The sequence below is a fragment of the Vipera ursinii genome, assembly GCF_947247035.1.
Source record: "Vipera ursinii genome assembly, chromosome: Z".
In the NCBI taxonomy this organism is placed as follows: domain Eukaryota; kingdom Metazoa; phylum Chordata; class Lepidosauria; order Squamata; family Viperidae; genus Vipera; species Vipera ursinii.
The window spans coordinates 72,553,829-72,574,744 of record NC_139517.1 but is presented as its reverse complement, the minus strand read 5'-3'; the positions used below and the strand labels follow the sequence as shown (position 1 = coordinate 72,574,744).

Here is a 20,916-nt window from a genome sequence, read left to right as displayed (position 1 = left end):
CAAAGCAAATGAAAAACAGTTTAAAGCCTTTTTTTGGATTGGTATCATTTAAAGATTACAGCATACAATGTGTGTGATATGAACAGGAGGCACAGGCAGAAGGATCAGGAACCAAGCCAGCCTCCCATACCACATTCTGCTACATCTCAAAGAATCCATCAGTGGTTAATGAAGAAAGAGAATCATAGAACAATCCTCTAACTTGTTATTTCAGGAGATATCCCTTGAAACACCATTAGTGAAGAACCCTAGTAAAACTTTAGTAAAATTATTAGAAACTAGAGCTATTCATCCTAAAACTAGAGCCTCTTCTTTTTCCATATTCTATTTTCCTTATACAGCAAGATTAAAGAGAAACACATTGCCATGTGTAGCTGTGTTGCCTGAATGTGTTGTATCAAATTTCAGATGGCTAAATATGCTTTAAAAAGGTAAAGGTAGAGGTTCCCCCGCACATGCGTGCTAGTCGTTTCCAACTCTAGGGGCCGGTGCTCATCTCCATTTCAAAGCTGAAGAGCCAGCGCTTGTCCGAGGACGTTTCCGTGGTCATGTGGCCGGCATGACTAGATGCTAAAGGCGCACAGAACGCTGTTACCTTCCCACCGTAGTGGTCCCTATTTTTCTACTTGCATTTTTATGTGCTTTCAAACTGCTAGGTTGGCAGAATCTGGGATGAGTAACAGGCGCTCACTCTGTTACGCGGCTCTTGGGATTTGACCCGCCAAACTGCCGACCATCTGATCGACAAGCTCAGCGTCCTAACCCACTGAGCCACCACGTCCCTAAAGATGCTTTAGGAGAGTTCAAATTTTTACCTCTTTTGTAACAGCAATATTGATTTGAATATCTCCCAAATCTATCCTTATCTCCCCAGTTTCCTCTGATATAATTTGGATTCAGTACTTGTTCTTAATCCATAAGACATCATTTATTTCTACAGTGGAGACTTCTTTTTCTGTCATTGAAATGATTTTACGTTAATATTTTGTTAATCCTGATTTATTGTGTGTGTGTGTGTGTGTGTGTGTGTGTGTGTGTTTGTGTGTAATTCTGGAAAAAAAATTGCCTTACAATAAATTAGTACTTTTAAAGTCATATTCCTATGTATTAAATGACTACTTCTATCAATATTCTTATCCTGAAAGAGCTGCTTGATCATCTGCCAAAAGCACAGACCTAGATAACTCCTACAGAGCTGTTTGACATCTTTTACCATTGTTCAAGGCCACATATACAATGTGACTTAAAAAGGAAGTACTATCTTTTGAGTTGTGGCCACTGAATGTTCAGAATAGATTTTGTTGTGATATAATATATTCTTGTTGCCCCCTAATGGCACTCGAATTAACAACACCCTTTAAATCAGGATAATAATATTTTAGTGACTATTATGACTTGAGGCAATTCTAACATTCTTTAATAATGTTTATTTCTTAAATCTTTTTTTCCTATTAGGCCTTTTGATAAAGATTTGGCTGATTACTGGATGCCTGTAGATTTGTACATTGGAGGAAAAGAGCACGCAGTCTTGCATTTGTATTTTGCCAGGTTTTTCAGTCATTTTTGTCATAATCAGAATATGACTAAACACAAGTAAGTGGCACGGCTAGGGCAAAGTCAGTCTTTTAGTATCTGTGGCTTTAATCCTTATTCAGATGCAACTCTCAAAGAAGGCTAGATATGCATGTAAAAGTATGTTCATGTGTACATGTGCCTACAAGCTTGAGTACACAATACATATATGCATGCACACCTAATAAATTATTGACCACTTTCCCACAGATGTCAGTTGGATTCAACAATATACTTAATAGTTTTACTGTATTCAACAGAGAATCAAAAGATGTCTTTTTTTCTCTTCCAAAATACTTGTCCAACATCTACTATTGTCAGTTATCTATAAATATTATTAATATTAAAAAGATTTATATATATGTATAAGGCTCTGGTGGTACAGTCAAGAGAACTAACTGAGATATGAGCTTAATATATTGGATTTAATGTATATGCGATCTACTGAACACTAGACCCATGAGGATATATACAGTGGTGACAAAGGCAAACAAAGAAAATATGATGAGGAAAAGAGGGATATTCATTCCTGATTCCTAGAATATAGTAATGAAGAAAAGTACATAGTCTAATCTGGCCACAATATAATGCATTTGTTAATGATAGACTAGGCTGGGAAGATGCTACTCAGACACGAAGCTTTTGAGCTATTCAGTGTCTGATCTCAATCTACCTCTCATCAAATGCACAATATAAATTCTCTCTCTCTCTCTCTCTCTCTCTCTCTCTCTCTCTCTCTCTCTCTCAGACAGAGAGAATAAAATTGATTTGTATGGAAATAAGGAGAAGGGCATGAAATCACAGGTTAAGAAGTGAAGCAGAGATTATCCATTGTGCCAAAATGCTTTCTCCTTCACTGCATTTACTCAATTTGTTTATTAATGGATTTCCTCATTCTTCAGCATGAAGTGCTCTAAGGATAGCTAATGTACAGTCTTGTTTTTAAAAAGTCTTAAACCAAGGGTTTAGTGTCTAAAGATATCATCTGGAGAAAGACATGAAAAAAGGGGGGGAAAGCAGTGATACTTTGTTTTGGCCCAATCATATTTTATTTCTTTTATGTTATATCTTTAGATGGTAAGTCCACATTTTTATACATTTATATATGTACATGCAGAATGTATCATATGTACATTCATTTTTCTTTTGTTTTCTTTAAATTCCATGTCAAGTAATTTCATTTCTTACTCAGGAGAACAAGCAAAAAAGGGAACCCACTGAGTTACTATGCTATATCAGAGCTACTAAAGGATAGACAGTGATACAAACTATTTAAAAAATAATAGTCCAGAATTGTGCTAAAGTATATAACATAACTAAAATTGAAAGCAAACTTCTCCATTAAATTAATTGCCAAGCAGTTAGCTTGTGGTTTTTTCCTATCACCAGGAGAGGGAACTCTAATTCTAATATCATCAATAAGTAACTGCTAACGAATGGAACAATAAATGAAAGTAGACTAGGAAGCAAAGTTTCTAATAATTCAGTATCACCTGTTTCCAGATCTTCATACATTTAAAAGCACTCTATTTAAGCTGTTTGTTCATTAGTTCCTCTTCTTCATCTTTACAAATAAGAATTTGCACTTAATTCCATAGATGGTAAAATAATTTGACCCTTTTCAAGTAACAATTTCTGCAGGCCAACACAAATGGAAAACTTAGCTTGAATCAACAAGGGAATATATGTGAATCTGCACTATATAATAAAAAATAAAACATTCCCTAAAAGATTAAGTCTGAGCTGGAAGCTTATCTTACTTATTTATTTGCATCCCACTCTTATTATTCTTACAAATAACTCAAGGCAACAAATGTATCCAACACACCCTCCCTCCATCTATTTTCCCCACAATCACAACCATGTGAGGTAGGTTGGACTAAGGGAGACTGGCCCAAAGTCATCCAGCTTGCTTTCTTGGCTAATGCCCTTGAGCTCACTGTTTCTTGTTTTCTAACCTAGTGCCTTAACCGCTAGACCAGTGGTGGAGAACCTACGGCACGCATGCCAGAGGTGGCACTCAGAGCCCTCTCTGTGGGCACGCTTGCCATGCCCCAGAGATGGCAACCATCTCTCTTCAAGCAGCCACCTGCTAACTCGCCGAGGTCCCACATGGCTGGATGCATCCTGGCACAGCTGGTTTCCTTCCCCCCATCCCGTCCCTCCTGGCCTCGCATGCTCTCCTTTTCCTGGACACGACCCACTGCATCAACTCCTCAATTGTTGGCCAGCCATCCAGCTCAGAGGTGGCTTCTTTGAACTGCTGGTGGAGGGCTGCGGAGCCCCAGAGTATGCCGGTTGAGGGGCCGGCAGACTCTGTTTGCTGATGGACACCATCAGCCCCCATGCATTCACTGGCCTCTGTGTGCGGGGGCTGATGGTGTCAGGCAGCAGCCACCCCAGCCCTTGCTTTGCCCCATGGCAATGGCACCCCCGCCCTGCCTCGCCTCACCCCACAGGACGAGCCTCCTGCCTACCATCCCATCTGCCAGAGACCCCCTGGATCTCCTCCATCCCTGCCCACCCCCCACAGGCGTTCCTCCCCATGAGCAACATTGAGGTGGCCGCACCCATCCAATCTGCCATGACCACCGCAGTCACGCCCACCCAGTGGGCCATGCCCACCAGGCACCTGACGATAAATAAGTGGGTTTTGGGTTGCAGTTTGGGCACTCGGTCTCTAAAAGGTTCGCCAACACTGCACTAGACCAAACTGGCTATCTAAGCTTGCATATGTAACCTTATCTAAAGTTGACTTTTCCATGTATAGTAAAGTTTGGAAGTTTTAGATTTTTTTTAATGGCAAAATATCTGTTTAAAAAAGAAGTCCTGTCCTTTTGCTATTTATCAATTTCACCAATTTTGACTATTTACTTGGGGAAATTGATCTGTATTATTTTGTGTATTATTTTATATTATGTTCTTTTACTAAAATCATCCAGCTGCATATGTTTATCTACCTAAGAACGTAACTGCCTTCGATATCTTGCAGAATGGTGTGCACTCTAGCATTCAGCTGCTAACATTTGTTTCTTGAACTAGACAGCAAGAAGTGGAATAGTATCTGAGTTAAGGGTATCTGACTAAAACAGTTCTTGGGGACAGCATTGACATCCAAGTCTGAATTTGCTATCTGCCTAGCTTTCATGACTGGTATTGAATCCTTCGTGCTGTTCAGAATTGGGATTATCCAACAGGAAACACTTACTGTCTAAAGATTGGGCAGACTGCTTCTTGTGTAACAAGATTGCTAAGAAATATGGAAATTGTAGAACAAAAGACCTGCAGGGCACCAAATTAGGAAAAGCTAGCTAGTGTACATCATTATAGTTCCCTCATTGAATAGCTCCTAATTTTATTATACTCTTGCATTCATGTTTCTAATCATTAGTCAGTGAGCTATATTATCTTTCTATGATTCCCCAGTTTAAAAATCCTTCAAATATATTGATGTACAGTTTATTAGTTTTTTATTATTTGACTTTGGAAAGCCCCAAATCTCCGTTCTTTATGTGCTTGTTGCGATATTCCACTATCAAAATTATGTAAATAGAATATCCTTGAAACGTATCTTGACCACTTCAACATTTTTATGTCCTTAGAGAACCTTTTCATAAGCTCTTAGTTCAAGGACTAATCAAGAATCAAACATTCAAGCTACCAAAAACGGGCCAGTATTTGAAAAGAGAAGAAATTGATTTTTCTGGTAAGTGAGGTTTAGCAATGTGCATAGTGTTTTGCACGGTGCCTAGGCCTGAATTGAAACATTCATGTTTGGTATTTGAGACTCTTTTGCTTTGGGCAGAAGGCAACCAAAAGCATTGCTGGCAGAGGGTCTGGTGTGATATGCCATGCTAGGATGTTGGTAGCTGAGAGAGAGAGAGAGTAGATCTTGAGAAGAAAGTGTATTTTGGCCTTTGGCAGAAATTAACAGGGAGAGAAGGGAAGATGAAAATGTCAGTGGTAGTTCAGTTGGATATTCTGTGCTGGGAATTTCTATGAGGAGGCTGAAAGTGAAGAGGCAATGTGTACTAGTCTTGCCCTACTTGTCTGTCTGGATTTTGTTTTGTCTGAAATCTGAAACTAGCAAAGTAGTCAGCTGAACCATAGCTGATCTGAAATGGTTCAGAAGGATCTCTATGATATAATGGTTTGCTCCAGGTTTGACACAAACAGTTTCTCCATTTCATGACATCTCTAGTGATGATACTATAGGTATGATATAATTCTAGATACAGTGAGTATAAAAAAAATTATACATCCCTGCTAAAATGCCAGATTTTTGAGATCTAAAAAAAATCTTTAAAAAATCCCCCTTTTATATTGACCCAAATGCATTCAAGACAGTTTTCATCATTCTTGTGCTCTATTTCTGTAGAGATGTAGTTATTTCTTATATAAAGAGCAATTCCACCTCCTCTTTTGCTTGGTCTGTTTCTTTTAAATAATTTAAATCCCTCTAGCTGTGTGTTTCATCCCACCATGTTTCTGTAATGGCAGCAATAACATATCTGCCCTCATTTACCTGAATTTCTAGTTCATCGTTTACTGTTCATTCTCTATGTTGTCATAAAATCAAAAAGTGTTTCAACAAAATATTATTGGTTGTGCACACTTATGCAGCTACTTTATTGCATGTTTTTTTAATTTTTCCCCTAAAAGATCTGTTTGTTTTTCAGTTGAATTGTACAGCTTGTATGTTATATTAAAGATGGGAAAAAATCTGAATTGATTTATCTTGGTCCGATTTTTTTTATATATCTCAAAAATGGGGGGAAGACTTTTTATATCCACTGTATAATCAGACAAAATCAAATGCCAGTTTAGTGAAAAGTTCTATTTATTAGAGAATGAATGTTATTTATCAGACCTTAGTAACACTATTTAACCACTTGAACTAGCTGATTTACTAGAGATATCATAGTTCAACAATGAATGTTTTTACTGATTGATAAACAATTTTATGCCTAAGATGCTGCTAGCTGTGTATTTCTAATTGGCCCATAGTATTTCTAAGTGAAGAATGTTGGCCTTTTTATGCATAACTGATACTCAACAGTATTATATCTAGCAACCCCAAAACTTTGGATGGATTCCTAGAGATCTTTATAATTATTACTGAATTATATATATTTAATGAGACAGGAAAAATTGTTGAATACCTGACTAGAGACCAAAGTTTGATATTTAATCTTTACTTCATTTAAATACTATGCACCTTTAATCAAATTAATCAGCTTTGAGGGTGTAGAAATATAAACTTTTGCCATAGATACGAATAATAATATCTACCATTGCTGATCAAGTGTTCCAGATAGTTAAATTGTGAGCTTTGTGGGGTTTTTATATTTTGATAAAAGCAGCTCATTTGAGGCTGACATTCAGGGGATGAACCGGATGTGAATTGCTATAAGTGGGACATTAGATAACCATTACATGGGGTAAATATATTTTATATGAACTCAACCCATCCCAGGAAAGGTGGACTGTGATGATGATGTGCAAGAAAGTTTTTTCTAATTATCATAATCTTCACATTTAATACAAAAAATTCTTTTGCATATTATTGAATTTGAAGTAAGAAAAAATTTCTATGTACAGTACAAATATTATCTAATTTGGATGAGTAAAAATTCCTAGAAGAGAATAAACAATTCAATTTTTGATTCCAAAGACCTGCCTTGCAAACTTGATTCCTTCAGACAAGAGAACCATTTATTTCACCTCAGTCAGTGTGACTACCACCTGCCTACTGAAGATGACCTTGAGTAGAATATATTTTGAACATGGGTGCAGCAAAGGATTTAAAGCAATCAGCTCTTAATGTGAAATATTTCTGAGGTTGTATCTTACATTTTTCTTTATATATATTTAGGTCCTGAACCTATTCATGCAAAAAACAAAGAGAAACTGCAGGTATTGTGGGAAAAAATGAGCAAATCCAAGTACAATGGAATTGAACCTGAAGATATAATTCAGAAGTATGGAATTGATACAGTCCGGCTATACATCCTATTTACTGCCCCTCCAGAGCAGGACATCTTATGGGAAGCAAAGAGTAAGAATCCTTCCAAAAACCCAAATTCTTCTGATATCAATCAGTATTTTTGTTGCAAAATTCCTTTTACACTTTCAAAATGCTGACAAAATTCCCAGATTAAATCTTTTTGCTGTTTTCATGAAGAAAACATCTTGTCTGAATTGAAGCATATTTATTGAGTTTTCTTTCATACTTTGTTATTTATAGTTGTGCTATTTACGAGTTGCCATAGGAAGACATCCATTTCTCTTTCTAGCAACCTTCTGTAACCTGTAGCCCAAACACACTTTCTGGGACCTTTCCATTCCAAATATTTGCCAGGCACAAATGTTCTAGGGCAACCTTCCTCAGGCTGGCAGCTTCCAGGTGTGCCTTAATTCTCAGTTATCAAATATTCCAGCTCATGGAAACTACAGTCCAGTACACTGGAAAAAAGTCATTAGAGTGTATGTGATTTTTATTTTGCAGATATTTTGAATGCTGCTGAAAACAAAAGCGGATGTGTTTTTGAAAGAAGCATTTAATATTTGTTCAAGTATAAATGTAACTCCTTGAAGTTGTGTGTTTGGATTGCTGACAGGATGTATCAATTTAGATTCTTCCTATGTACAATTCCTTCATTGATCTGAAACCACATTGTTACTTCTCTGTCTGTACAAAGCCATACAAGGGTCATAGATGAGTCAGTTAACTTTGCAAGTTAACACAATAATCCTCATGGAACTGGGGGAAGGAATTATTTGCTTGCTGGCTGACCTCTTGTCAGCTCCCTCCCTTTGGGCCTATTTTCTTCATGATGTCATGGGGCCTTAATGACATTAGTCCCATCATTCCTTCCTCATCCTAGTTGAGCATTCCCCACACAGGGTGGTTTGCTTTTTATTGCACAACAAATGTGTGTAAATAGATATTGGCTGGCCACAGATTTTTGCACTTTGCCATTAGTTAGAAGAGCAGAAGAATCCTTAACATTCATATGGAAGGGATGCTCATAGAGCACAGGTCTCAAACTCAATCGCGTCACATGACATATTGCAATGTTTTTGCTTTTGCGGAGTCAGGTTGAGCGTGGCCTGCGCATCCAGCCCACGGGCTACCAGTTTGACACCCTTGCCATATAGGGTACAATTGTGAGAATTAGAGGGTTGTGGGAGAACCATTGTTTTCAGTGATTATGCAGAAATATATATGATGCAGATCTATCAAGTAGCAACTCCGATAAGAGGATCTGAACTGTTAAAACTCATATTCTTTAATTCTGTAGAAACTGGGGAATGTCTTCTGTAAGCAGCACTACTAGAATCTGTATTTTTTTTATTTCCAAGTTAAGAGAGCAGTTGGTTTAGATATCACTTTTTATCTAACTTTACAGTGGACAGATCTGGTAAATGGTTCCTAGCACTAAATCATAAACCTTAAGAAAGAAAGAAAAACAGAATATTTTAAATACAATGAGTACTTGCTATATCATCAAACAAGTTGAATATCATTTTATCCAAATTAAATAAGAATGTATTTAATTGTTCTAAAATTAAAAACTGGCACTAATGACTGATTAGTAAAGAAGGGGAGAACTATTCATTTTTTTTTCTTTTTTCCTAGCTGAAATTGCTATCTTAACGTGAGCTAATGAAAATTTCTGTTTATCATTTTTCATTCAGCTGATGCAATCCCTGGGGTGTTACGATGGCAAACCCGCATCTGGCATCTGGCAACTAAGTTCATAGAAGCCAGAAATGCAGGTCCTCTACCCAGTCCTCACTTACTTAACCAGAAAGATAAGCTGAGTGCCAAACATATCTGGATACGGAAGAACTTCACTGTCTCTGAGGTTGGAAAGAGATTCTGCCTATTCCGAACATGTTAGCAAAGTTTAACTGATGTTTAACACCAAACTGCAACAGAGATATAATTTTTTATTTGTTTAGACTGCATATAGTAAAACACTTCCTTTTCTAAAGTGAGGAAATTGTTGTGGTTCTATAATGGCTGATAAGAATGTCACAGATATGACAGGGTAGATATGACATAGCAGGAAGTACTTCCTTCCACAATCTGGCACACAGTGCATCTCTGTTTCCCTTCATCATGAAGAGTGGTAGTCCATAACATCTGCAGACCATCATCTTGGAGAAAACTAGAGAATGTTTTAGTGAAAATCAGCTATTGTTTTGCAAATAAAAATAACCATGTTCTGTTTCATACATACCATACTTGTTTCTATTTCTTCCATAATGTTATAGCACCAAAAAAAAGTCATGAATGACAATTGTAATGATTTCTCAGATGTTACCAAATAGCAACTGTCTTTGCCCTGCTCCAAAGCCAGGAATGTTAAATTGCCTTTATTTTATCTTTTTTAAAGATTACTACTTAAAGCCAATTCAGGGCTAATTTTTTTGAGAGAGGGAGAGATATGAACACATACTCTACCAACTCCAATTAATTATAGAATATGTAGAATGTTGTTCCCCCACCCCATAGCCCTTAGTATTTTGAAGCTAAAGGGATAATAACCAAAACTCAATTGGTTTACATTTCTTATGTTAAAATACTGCTTTTAAAAATCAATGAAGCATTGTTTCTATATGCTCCTTAGTTCCGTAGTCTATAAAAGGTGTCAAATGTTTTAAAAAATAGAGAACAAAACCTTTGCTGGAGAACTTCTGTTGTAATCTAAATTAACTGAAGAAAATGATTGCTTTTGTGTTTTAGGTAACAGAATACTTCCTGGAGGATTATTTGTTTAATGGCATAATTTCTCGACTAATGGGCCTCAGTAATACATTGTTGGTGAGTATGTTATGTAAGTTTGCTTATTTTACAAAAAGTCTGTTTATTCCCTCGGTGTACAATATCAATCCAATCTAATATAATGTATTATATCAATACATGTGGCATAATGTTTCATTTTGTATTCCTATGAAATAATTTTATATACATACAAACCCACACACAATCACATAAAAGAAAATATGAAATTGTCCTTTTGGAAATATTTAAAATTTAATTTCAATACAATTGATAACTATTAGTAGTGAAATATAGGTATCAAGTAAATTTTTGCCCTGCAATATTATGAATACAATTACTGTATTTATTTATTGTCTATAATTGTGATGTGCTTCTAATAATGGAGTTTTAAAAGGCAGTCAGATAACTGTTACTTTATAAAAAAAATCCTTTTGAGTAAAGTAAAACCTTAATTTTCTATCTGAGAATATTTAACGGCTAAATCAGAATCTGTCGTAGACTGACTACATTGAAAGAAAAGACTTAAACTATACCTCTTGCTGCTAATATAATAACATTTTTCTCGGTAGGCCATCTTTTTACATCCTTAACTGATGGGAGGGTTGAATAAAACCTGAGAGCAGTAGAGTAAAACCTACTGTGGCAGAACAAGTTTTAATATTAACTTTCACTTCTCCCCGAACGAGGAAATATGAAAGCTAAAATTAAAACCAGAAAGTACACTTCTTCCATGAGCAGCATGGTTTCCCTTTAAAAAGTTCTCTTCTTCCAGCAGAGGTAAACACAAACATTGAAGTCCTGTTGTGAATCAAGTTGATTGATAATAGATAGAAAGGGGCAAGACAATCAGCTTTTCAAGTACCGTATTTTTCGGACCATAAAACGCACTTTCCCCCCCCAAAAGTGAGGGGGAAAATGAGGGTGCGTCTTATGGTCCGAAGGTGATCCGTATGGCCAGCCCCAACCTCCGCAAGTGGAAATCAAGGGAGATTGCCAGGAGCACAAATTGGCACATGCTGAGAAACGCCGATCTCACGCTCCTGCAATCTCCCTCGCTCGGTTTCCGCTTCCCTTGCTACAAGAAAAAGCAGGCTGAAACGGAGCGAGGGAGATTGCCAGGAACACGATCTCGCACTGCTGCAACCTCCATCGTTCTGTTTCAGCCTGCTTTCTCTTGTAGCAAGGGAAACTGAAACCACGCGAGATTGCGTTCCTGGCAATCTCCCTCACTCTGTTTCAGCTTGCTTTCTGCAAGAGAAAGCCGGGCTGCAGGGCCGCCTAGGTGGGTACTGCTCTAACACAGACAGGAAAGAACAAAGAGGGAGAGAAGGAAGGAAGGAAGGGACAATGGGAGAGGGAGGGAGAGAGAAAGGGAGAGGGAAAGAGAGGGAGACAAAGAAAGGGAGAGAGAGAAAAAGAGGGAGAGAGACAAGGAGAAAAAAAGGAAGGGAAATGGAGAAAGGGAGAAAGAAAGGGAAAGAGAAAAATAGAGAGGGAGAGAAAGAGGGAGAGAGAGAAAGAAAAAGAAAGGGAGGGAAATGGAGAGGGAGAAATAGAGGGAAAGAGAAAAAGAGGGAGAGAGAGGAGAGAGAAAGAAAGGGAGGGGGAGGGAGAGAAAGAGAAGGGGAGAGAGAGAAATTAAATTAGTAACATGATTGTTAAGTGAATCTGGTTTCCCCACTAAGTGCTTGTCAGAAGGTTGCAAAAGGCGATCACATGACCCTGGAACAATGTGACCATCATAAATATGAATCGATTGCCAAGCATCCGAATGTAAATCACATGACTCTGGGGATGCTGCAACAGTCATAAGTGTGAAAAATGGTCATAAGTCACTTTTTTCAGTACCGTTGTAACTTTGAACAGTCACTAAGTGAATCATTGTAAGTCGAGGACTACCTGTATCAGGTTTTTTTTTTCCTTTTTGGGGGGGGGGTCAGGTTTTTGACACCTTGCTGGGCGACTGGTGGTACTCGGACATTGCCTTGTCCTAAAAGTGGTACAATGGATGAAAAGGTTGAAAAGCCCTGTTTTAGTATACCGGTACTATTTGGTTCAGAATATTTTTTTTCTTGTTTTCCTGCTCTAAAAACTGGGTGCGTCTTATGGTCAGGTGCATCTTATGGTCCGAAAATTACGGTACTTTAAGGGAATAATTTGTTTTGTTTATTCAAACAAACGCTCATTGGACAGATTTATATAATACTAAATAAACACAAGATGACTGCCCCCAACCTGCGCTCGTTTTGCCGCGACCTGAAAACCTGGCTTTTCGATCTATCTGGCCTGGACTGAGGGGGGTTTTAGTTTTAAGTTTTAACTTTGTTTTATTGTTGGGCTATTATTAATTTAATTCTTTTTAATTCTATTTTTATCTTAATTTTTATTGTCTTTTAAATATTGCCCTGTAAACCACCCTGAGTCCTTCGGGAATAGGGCGGTATAGAAAACTAAGTAACTAATTAATTAAATAAATAAATAAATAAATAAAGCTGTATCACACATAACGAGGAAGAAAATAAGCATTAATCCGTAAGAAGCGAGTGCAGTTCAATTCCACACAATAATTCCACCAGTCGCCCAGCAAGGTGTCAAAAACTTGACACCCCCCCCCAAAAAAGGAAAAAAAATGATAAAGTACAGGTAGTCCTCGACTTACAACGATTTACCTAGTGACTGTTCAAAGTTACGATGGCACTGAAAAAGCGACATGACCATTTTTCACACTTATGACCATTGCAGCATCCCCAGGGTCATGTGATTTACATTCGGATGCTTGGCAATCGATTCATATTTATGATGGTCACATTGTTCCAGGGTCATGTGATCGCCTTTTGCAACCTTCTGACAAGCAAAGTTAGTGGTGAAACCAGATTCACTTAACAATCATGTTACTAATTTAATTTCTCTCTTTCCTTCTCTTTCTCTCCCTCTCTCCCCCTCCCTCTTTCTTTCTCTCTCCCTTTCTCTCCCTCTCCTTCTTTCTATTTTTCTCTTTTCCTCTATTTCTCCCTCTCTCTCTCCCTCTATTTCCCTCCTTTTCTTTCTCCTTCTTTCTCCCTCTTTCTCTCCCTCTCTATTTTTCTCTTTCCCTCTATTTTTCCCTCTCTCCCTTTCCCTCTTTTTCCCTCTTTCTCTCTCTCCCTCTATTTCTCTCTCCTTTCTTTCTCCTTCTCTCTCCCTTTCTTTCTCTCTCTCCCTTTCTTTCTCTCCCTCTCTCTTTCCCTCTCCCTCTTTCTCTCTCTCCCTCTATTTCTCTCCCTTTCTTTCTCCTTCTCTTTCTCTCCCTCCCTATTTCTTTCTCCTCTCTCTCCCTCTCTTTCTCTCCCTCCCTATTTCTTTCTCCTTCTCTCTCTCCCTCCCTCTCCCATTGTCCCTTCCTTTATTCCTTCCTTCCTTTATTCCTTTCCTCCCTCTTTGTCCTTCCCTCTCCGCGTTAGAGCAGTACCCGTGGAGGTGGCCCTGCGGCCTGGCTTTCTCTTGCAGAAAGCAAGCTGAAACGGAGCGAGGGATATTGACAGGAACGCGAATTGGCCGATCTCACGCTCCTGCAATCTCCCTCGTTCGGTTTCAGCTTCCCTTGCTACAAGAGAAAGCAGGCTGAAACAGAGCGAGGGAGATTGCAGCAGCACGAGATCGGCCAATTCGCGTTCCTGGCAATCTCCCTCGCTCCGTTTCAGCCTGCTTTCTCTTGTAGCAAGGGAAGCTGAAACCGAGCAAGGGAGATTGCAGGAGCGCGAGATCAGTGTTTCTCAGCACGTGCCGATTCGCGCTCCTGGCAATCTCCCTTGCTTTCCACTTGCGGAGGTTGGGGCTGGCCATACGGATCACCTTCGGACCATAAGATGCACCCTCGTTTTCCCCCCCCACTTTTGGGGGGGGAAAGTGCGTCTTATGGTCCGAAAAATACGGTAATACTCTAGCTCAGACATGTCAAACTCACAATGTCATGTGGTGTCACGCAATGTATTGGGACTGTTTTGCCATTGCCAGCAATGGGGTGGGTGCACCTTTTGCGTGATGCATCCAGCCTATGGGCCAGCACTTTGACACCCCTGCTCTAGCTAGTTAAAAATGTCTTTTGCCTGCTTTTGAATTTTTGCCTGACGGGGTGATTCCTATGACTCATCATTTCTCATGTGCTCTCAAAGAAGCAGAAAATTTTCTTTTTTCATTTCCTCCTTCCCACCCACACTGAATGTGTGAATGTGAAATCATTCTGTTTTTACATGTGCAGAAAGTATTTTGGAAATAATGTAGCTATGGCAGAGCCTGCATGTGAAGTTGGTGATTTTATTATATGTATTCTTGTGCCTCCAAGAAGTGTGTAGAGCAGCGGTCCTCAACCCCTGGTCCATGGACCGGTATCGGGCCACAACATGCCAGCAATTGGGCTGCACAAACAAGTAAAGTCCCATCCATGGGATGTAGGCAGCACACAAAACCACACACTCTCCGGTCCACAGAAAAACCTTTCTCCACAGAACCAGTTCCTGGTGCCCAAAAGGTTGCAGACCTCTAGATTACTCCTCCCAACTCTCCTGAAAGACAGGTGGTACTGAGAGATAGCGACAGATCCATTAACATGGCCTTGTTTGAGAGTGGGCTTTAATTTATTATTTCCCATCCTTAGTCCATCACTTTCACTGGGATTAGGCAGGAGAAAGTTAGATTCAAATGTGCCATTGTTTATTAAGTCCTTCAATATTGGGAATGGGAGGAACTGTTTTTCCTTCACTTCTTTTCATTCCATTACTTTATCTAGACTAGTGTTTTTCAACTTTAGCAACTTTAAAATGTGAGGATTTTAATTCCCCAAATTTTCTACGGCTCAGAAATTCTGGCAATTGAAGTCCATGAAACCCAGGCCCAGCCAGGTATATATATTTTGCCTAGCATATCTTTCACTATTTCTGGCTTGCTTTTTGAAGCTTTATTGTTATAAATTGGTCTTCTGGAGCATTCTTTGAAATTTGCTAAATGCTGACATTCCTATGAATTGGATTCTACAATGTATTCATCATGTTATTATGAAAAAAAAGTTACGGATAATTTTTCACCTAATATCAAATACTACAGTATGCTATTACAAACTTCTTAATATTTTAATTGTATTCCCATAGTTAACAAAATCCATTTTCTTCATTCTTTCCTTTCATAGCAAACTTCTGAACAGCTTATCATCCATAGTGCAGAATTTGAAGATGCTCTGGCAACTCTTTTTATTATGCTTGCCCCATTGGCACCACACCTGACTTCAGAGATCTGGAAAGGTAACTTTATGAATTTAGTTAGCTATTTATAGAACTTATATGATCCTAGGTGGTTTACAACAACTAGTAAAAACAAGAATAAAGACAATACTCCTTCCCACTAGTATCAGACCATTCCTGATTTGCTTAACTGGGGAAAAAAAACTATGGAATAAAATTTTAAATGCAGTGGTTGAATTAACTGCATTCAGTTGGTTACATAAGACAGCCTGAAATGGGTCCTGGAAGTTGTTTCGGCTTAGAAATCTTATTATATTGATTAGCATGCCCATTAATTAGCTGGGGACGATGGCCATTATATTAAAATATATGTGGAATATATCAGATTGGAGAAATTGATTAAAATATGGCTGTTAGAAACTTTATGGTAATAGATGATTCTGCATATACATGTGGAATGTTTAAAGATTAGTTGATATATATTGTTTAAAACATGGCAACATTATCTGTTAACCTGGTCAGATATCTCAAAATGGTTCAGAAGCACAGAACCATCACTAAGGTAAAAAACCACAACAAAGCAACAAACAGATTTATGTTAACAAAGTTTCTCAATTTGGAATCTGGACCTTAATTTAAATGTCTGATGGAGCTTTTCTTCAGCTTTTACATGCTATAAACCTTCATTCAGGCCAGGCTTTCGAAAAGAAGGTAGAGAAACAATTTCTTCTACTAAGGTGAAAATTTTACTTGAAATCCTTGGAATTATTTTTACTCAAGCGTCACAGGGGGACACCTCTATCTAGGTCAGCCAGCCATGCTGGCTCAGGAATTCTGGGAGTTGAAGTCCACAAGTCATAAAAGAGCCAAGGTTGCCTACCCCTGATCTAGGTTCTTCTTAAACTCATAATATCTTTAATATTGTCATAATTTTACTTACTGCCCTGATGTTGTTTTTCTCCAGATAATGCAAACTGCCCACCAATATTTTCTAAGCAATTTACAGAGCAAGGCCTGATTAGCTTCAATTCTAAACATCAACTACTTGCTTCCAGGTCGTTTCTTGACTTTTCAGTTCCTCTACCACCATATATATGAAGCTTAAAACATATGCTGTTTAGAGAAGTCTGTCCATAGGACTATTGTTTGAGGCAGAGATTGTGGCGAAAACTGTCACATGTACTGCTTTTCATAAGGGATTTTTAGCCAGTAACAAATCTGTAATTCTTTAATTTTCACATGGTTTATAATGCAGCTAAATAAAAATATAAACCAGGACTTTTGGTTTATAAACAAGATAATATGTGCAGGAGAGAAAATAAATTCCACATATATTTCTTCTACTCAGTTATTTCTTTATGACTTTTTGAAGAAAAAAACTAGCAATATTTAGATAGTGGTTAAATGTTATAAAAATTATGTATTAAATATAGATGCAGCCCATCTCCCTGATGAGGTGACTTTGGGCAGCTTACAAATAATACTCCAAATCCACTAACTGAAACATGATAAAATACACTGAGAATTAATCAATAATTGATTTGGAGTATAAGACTAGAATTCATTACAGCAGTATAATTTAAGATTTGATGTTGATGAGAGTCGTGCTACCAAGGAATCAGCCTTCTTTGTTAATCTACCACTAATCATTCTGTGGTTCACTAGAAGATACACTTTTTATTCACTGACTAATTCATTTTATAGTCTACTAGGTTGAATTACATTTTTGTAATGTAAGTTGATAGAATGCAGTATTGTAGGTTAACTTTGCACACGGCCAAGAGTTCAATCCTCAAGCTGACTCAGCCTTTGATCCTTCAGAGGTCAGGAAAATGAGGACCCAGATTGTTGGGGTCAGCATGCTGACATTTGTAAACCTCTCAAAGAGTGCTGTAAAGTGGTATATAAGTTTAAGTGCAGTTGTTATTTTTTTAATTGTAGTGTTATTTCTTAAGGTCTTTTTACATGTTACCATTAAACCATATCCCTTGATAGTTTATGAGTAAAAAGATAAAAATCAATAGTTGGCATTCTGCTAATATTATTAGTGGCTGGACTTATCTTTATGTAGGATCAATTAACTAAAGCTGCAAAATATCATTAAAAAGAAGGGGAAAGGCATTTTTTTTCTGTTGGGCATATTTTGTTTTCTGTCCACTCCTTTCATTTTATTTAGTTAGACCTCTTGATTGGTTTTCTATTGATGACAAAACTTGTAATAGCCATAATGTCACATGGAAAGAAATGACATATAATAGTCAAATTCTCAATATTTTGTTGAGAATAGGGTTGGATAACTACTTTTCCCCCAAACCAAATACAGTATTGTTGTTACTGTTGCTTTTTAGTTGTATAAAATGTTCTTGGGATTCTATTCAGGAAAGAGCTCATTCTAAAATAAAAATCCACTTATCAAATGTAATTAAGAGTATTATTGATAGTTTTTATTTTGGTTGTAGCATTCTTCTCTGCAAAGTAGCATATGGAAAGGTGGATGTCTACAGACCTTTAAAAATATGGTATGCTTCATTAGTCTGTATACAATTCCCTTAGTATATTTGTGAGTTTTTAAACCTAATTAGACTGATAATTTGACAATTGGTAATGGTGAACAGGATGTGGAAATACATTTCCTTCTTGAGAGCTTGAATTTGAAAAACATTCTGATATATCTAACACTATTTACTGTATTTTTTTAAAAAAAAGCAGACTTGAAGTAAAAGCCAGCTTTTGTTGATTCACTGAATGACCTTTGCAGAAATTTTTTTTGTTCCCATGGATTCAACTGCACTTTTACAGCATTCAGTACCATTAAGCAAGTTATCCTTTGAAGCATTTGCCTAACATGGAGTATTATTTTACAGGGATTAATTTTAATCATTTCTGCACTTTGAAAATTTAGTCCCAACAGGACTTTTACTTTTAATTGGTCTGTGCAATGTTTTCAGGATTCTGAATATCAGGCAGATATAAATAAAGCAAAGTAAAACAACCTCAGGTTTGGGGATTGGGTGATGTTATTGTGCTTTTTTATTCTTTACCAATGGATACCAGGAAGACTGTAGCTATCTAGATGTGAGGTCTAATCCAGATAAAATGGAGGAATTGTTCATTGGGAGAAAACAAATCTGAAATTGGGGATTCAGTCTATTCCTAGTGGGTTTACATTCCCACAACAAATCAGATAAACCTCCTGAGGATGATTTGAACACAGTTATATCATTTGTAGTCTTAGATTAATTTCTATCAGACTTTTTCCATTTCATTTAACCTATATTTTGTTAGAATGTTCTGGAAGTTGATTATACTTTTTTTTTAATTCTCATATAATTCATTTATAAACTATAACTACAATATTCCACATCTGAATTATGTTTGTTTATAATCAAGATGTATATAAAAATATGAAATTGAAAAATATACTTTTTAAATTAAAAGGTTAAAGTAATTAACAAGAAATATTTTTTTGTATTACTGAAATACTTTATATGTAAAGTACTTTTTTGATAATATAGGCAAATAGCATTGTTCTTCCATCATTAAAGGCATATCAGCATGGAATTGTTTGAATTCCCTCCTCTGGGGACACAAAGGGGTGTCCTAACGTGGGATTCCCCCTTCTCATTTCATCAGCTTTGCTAATATTCCAGCTGGTTATCCTTAATCTTTTCCCTTCTATTACCTGTACTATAAAATAATAATAAAAAAGAAGGGGAGAAAAGACACAAGCTTTTAATCTTTCCTTCTGGATTACAGTTATTAGACAGTCTGAATATGAAAGAGTAAACCTAGCCTGAGTGCCCCGATCAGAGAATAGGTGTAAAGGCAATTCTCTGCATCCATCCTGGACATTCAACCTAATAAGCCTTATTAATGAAAAGATACACGTAGTTCTTGATTTAATGAATGGTTATTCATTTAGTTACTGTTTGAAGTTACAGTGGTAATGAAAAAAGTGACTTCTGACTGTTTTTCACACTTAATGATTGTTGAAGCATCCCCACAGTAATGTGATCAAATTTCGGATGCTTGACAAATGGTATTTATGATGGTTCCAGTATCCTAGGGTCATGGGATCCCCTTTTGCAACTTTCTGACAAGTAAAGTCAGTGGGAAAGCCTGATCCACTTAATAATTGTGGCAAGAAAAGTTGCAGAATGAGACAAAACTCACTTACCAACTGCCTTGTTTGGAAACAGAAATTTTGGGTTCAATTGTCATCGTAAATCGCAGATTGTTTGTACGCAATTTGCTCTAAACTCTACTTCTCCTAAACCAGCCTCCCATCTGTAGTCATTGTTCCAAATTTTTGCCAGATGGATGGCTGAAGCACGAGACAGTATTACTGGGAAAGATACAACATCACATATTTATTTTTATGTGTCTTGTGATTATTTCAGCATATCATTGATTTGTTTTTTTGTTTTTAAAAAGAAGGGCTTTTAAGAGAATGAAAAATCCTGTTTAGGTAGGAGACAAGGAGCAGCATTTGTTATGTTTTTTGTTGTTGCTGTTGTTTTGTCCATGTGAGCATTATATAAGGACTGTGTTTATTTTTAAATGAACATGATCTAAGAAAAAGGAGCCAGCAGGAAAATGAATCGTCACTCCAAAATCCTTACTTACATTCTTTAATTAATTTTAAAATGATTTCACACATGGCTGCATGATTCAACACTTCTACTATAAAAACAACTTTTTGCACTAACTGACCATGTTATAGGTATAGTTTGCACATAATGGGACATTTATTGTTGTTTTAAGGAGGAAAGGATTGGCTGTCTTCAAATGATAATTCTTTTTTGTTGAATTTTGGAATAAACCAGTGACAGGGAGTTGATTTCAATAAAACATTAATTGAGTTGTTAACTTGTCCAGGTTACAGTCCTTATTTGAGAGTACCACCTGCTTAGTATTATTGGCAAAATACTTATTTTATACAGTTCTTTATGTACAAGTGGGGAGACCCTTGTACTATTCCAGATGTTTTTGCATTGCAGTTTCTTCCCCACTGCTAACAGTATTCACTAGAATTGTGATTTAACAACGAATGTGTTGCTCATTCCTGTATATTCTATATTATTTTAAGCCTAGGTTCTCCACTTTCTCTTTTTCTTAGCCTGGGGCCACAAGTAGTACCGATAGTGGTGCTGTAAGGGGTGGGACTAAAATTTTAGAATCTTTGTTAGGGTTGGGGTGAAGTAGTAAAATTAATGCTTTAAGCCTTGTAGAAGCTTAAGGAAATATATTTTATTAATTTTTTAATATAATCAGCTTAATATTTGGTAAACAGTGTGTTGTCTGGGCTTATATTTAAAAACAACAATTTCTTTAATT

The 20,916-nt window shown here is 37.1% G+C and overlaps 1 protein-coding gene across 1 annotated transcript in view; it reads left to right on the top strand.

Annotated features, from left to right (window-relative positions):
- Positions 1-20,916, top strand: part of LARS2 (leucyl-tRNA synthetase 2, mitochondrial) — an 80,670-nt gene that overhangs the window by 49,673 nt on the left and 10,081 nt on the right. Inside the window, exons 14-19 of the mRNA XM_083377251.1 lie at positions 1,456-1,593; positions 5,175-5,278; positions 7,448-7,630; positions 9,274-9,443; positions 10,328-10,405; positions 15,528-15,639. Of these exons, the coding sequence (XP_083233377.1) occupies positions 1,456-1,593; positions 5,175-5,278; positions 7,448-7,630; positions 9,274-9,443; positions 10,328-10,405; positions 15,528-15,639 (785 nt within the window). The remainder of the gene's footprint in view (positions 1-1,455; positions 1,594-5,174; positions 5,279-7,447; positions 7,631-9,273; positions 9,444-10,327; positions 10,406-15,527; positions 15,640-20,916) is intronic.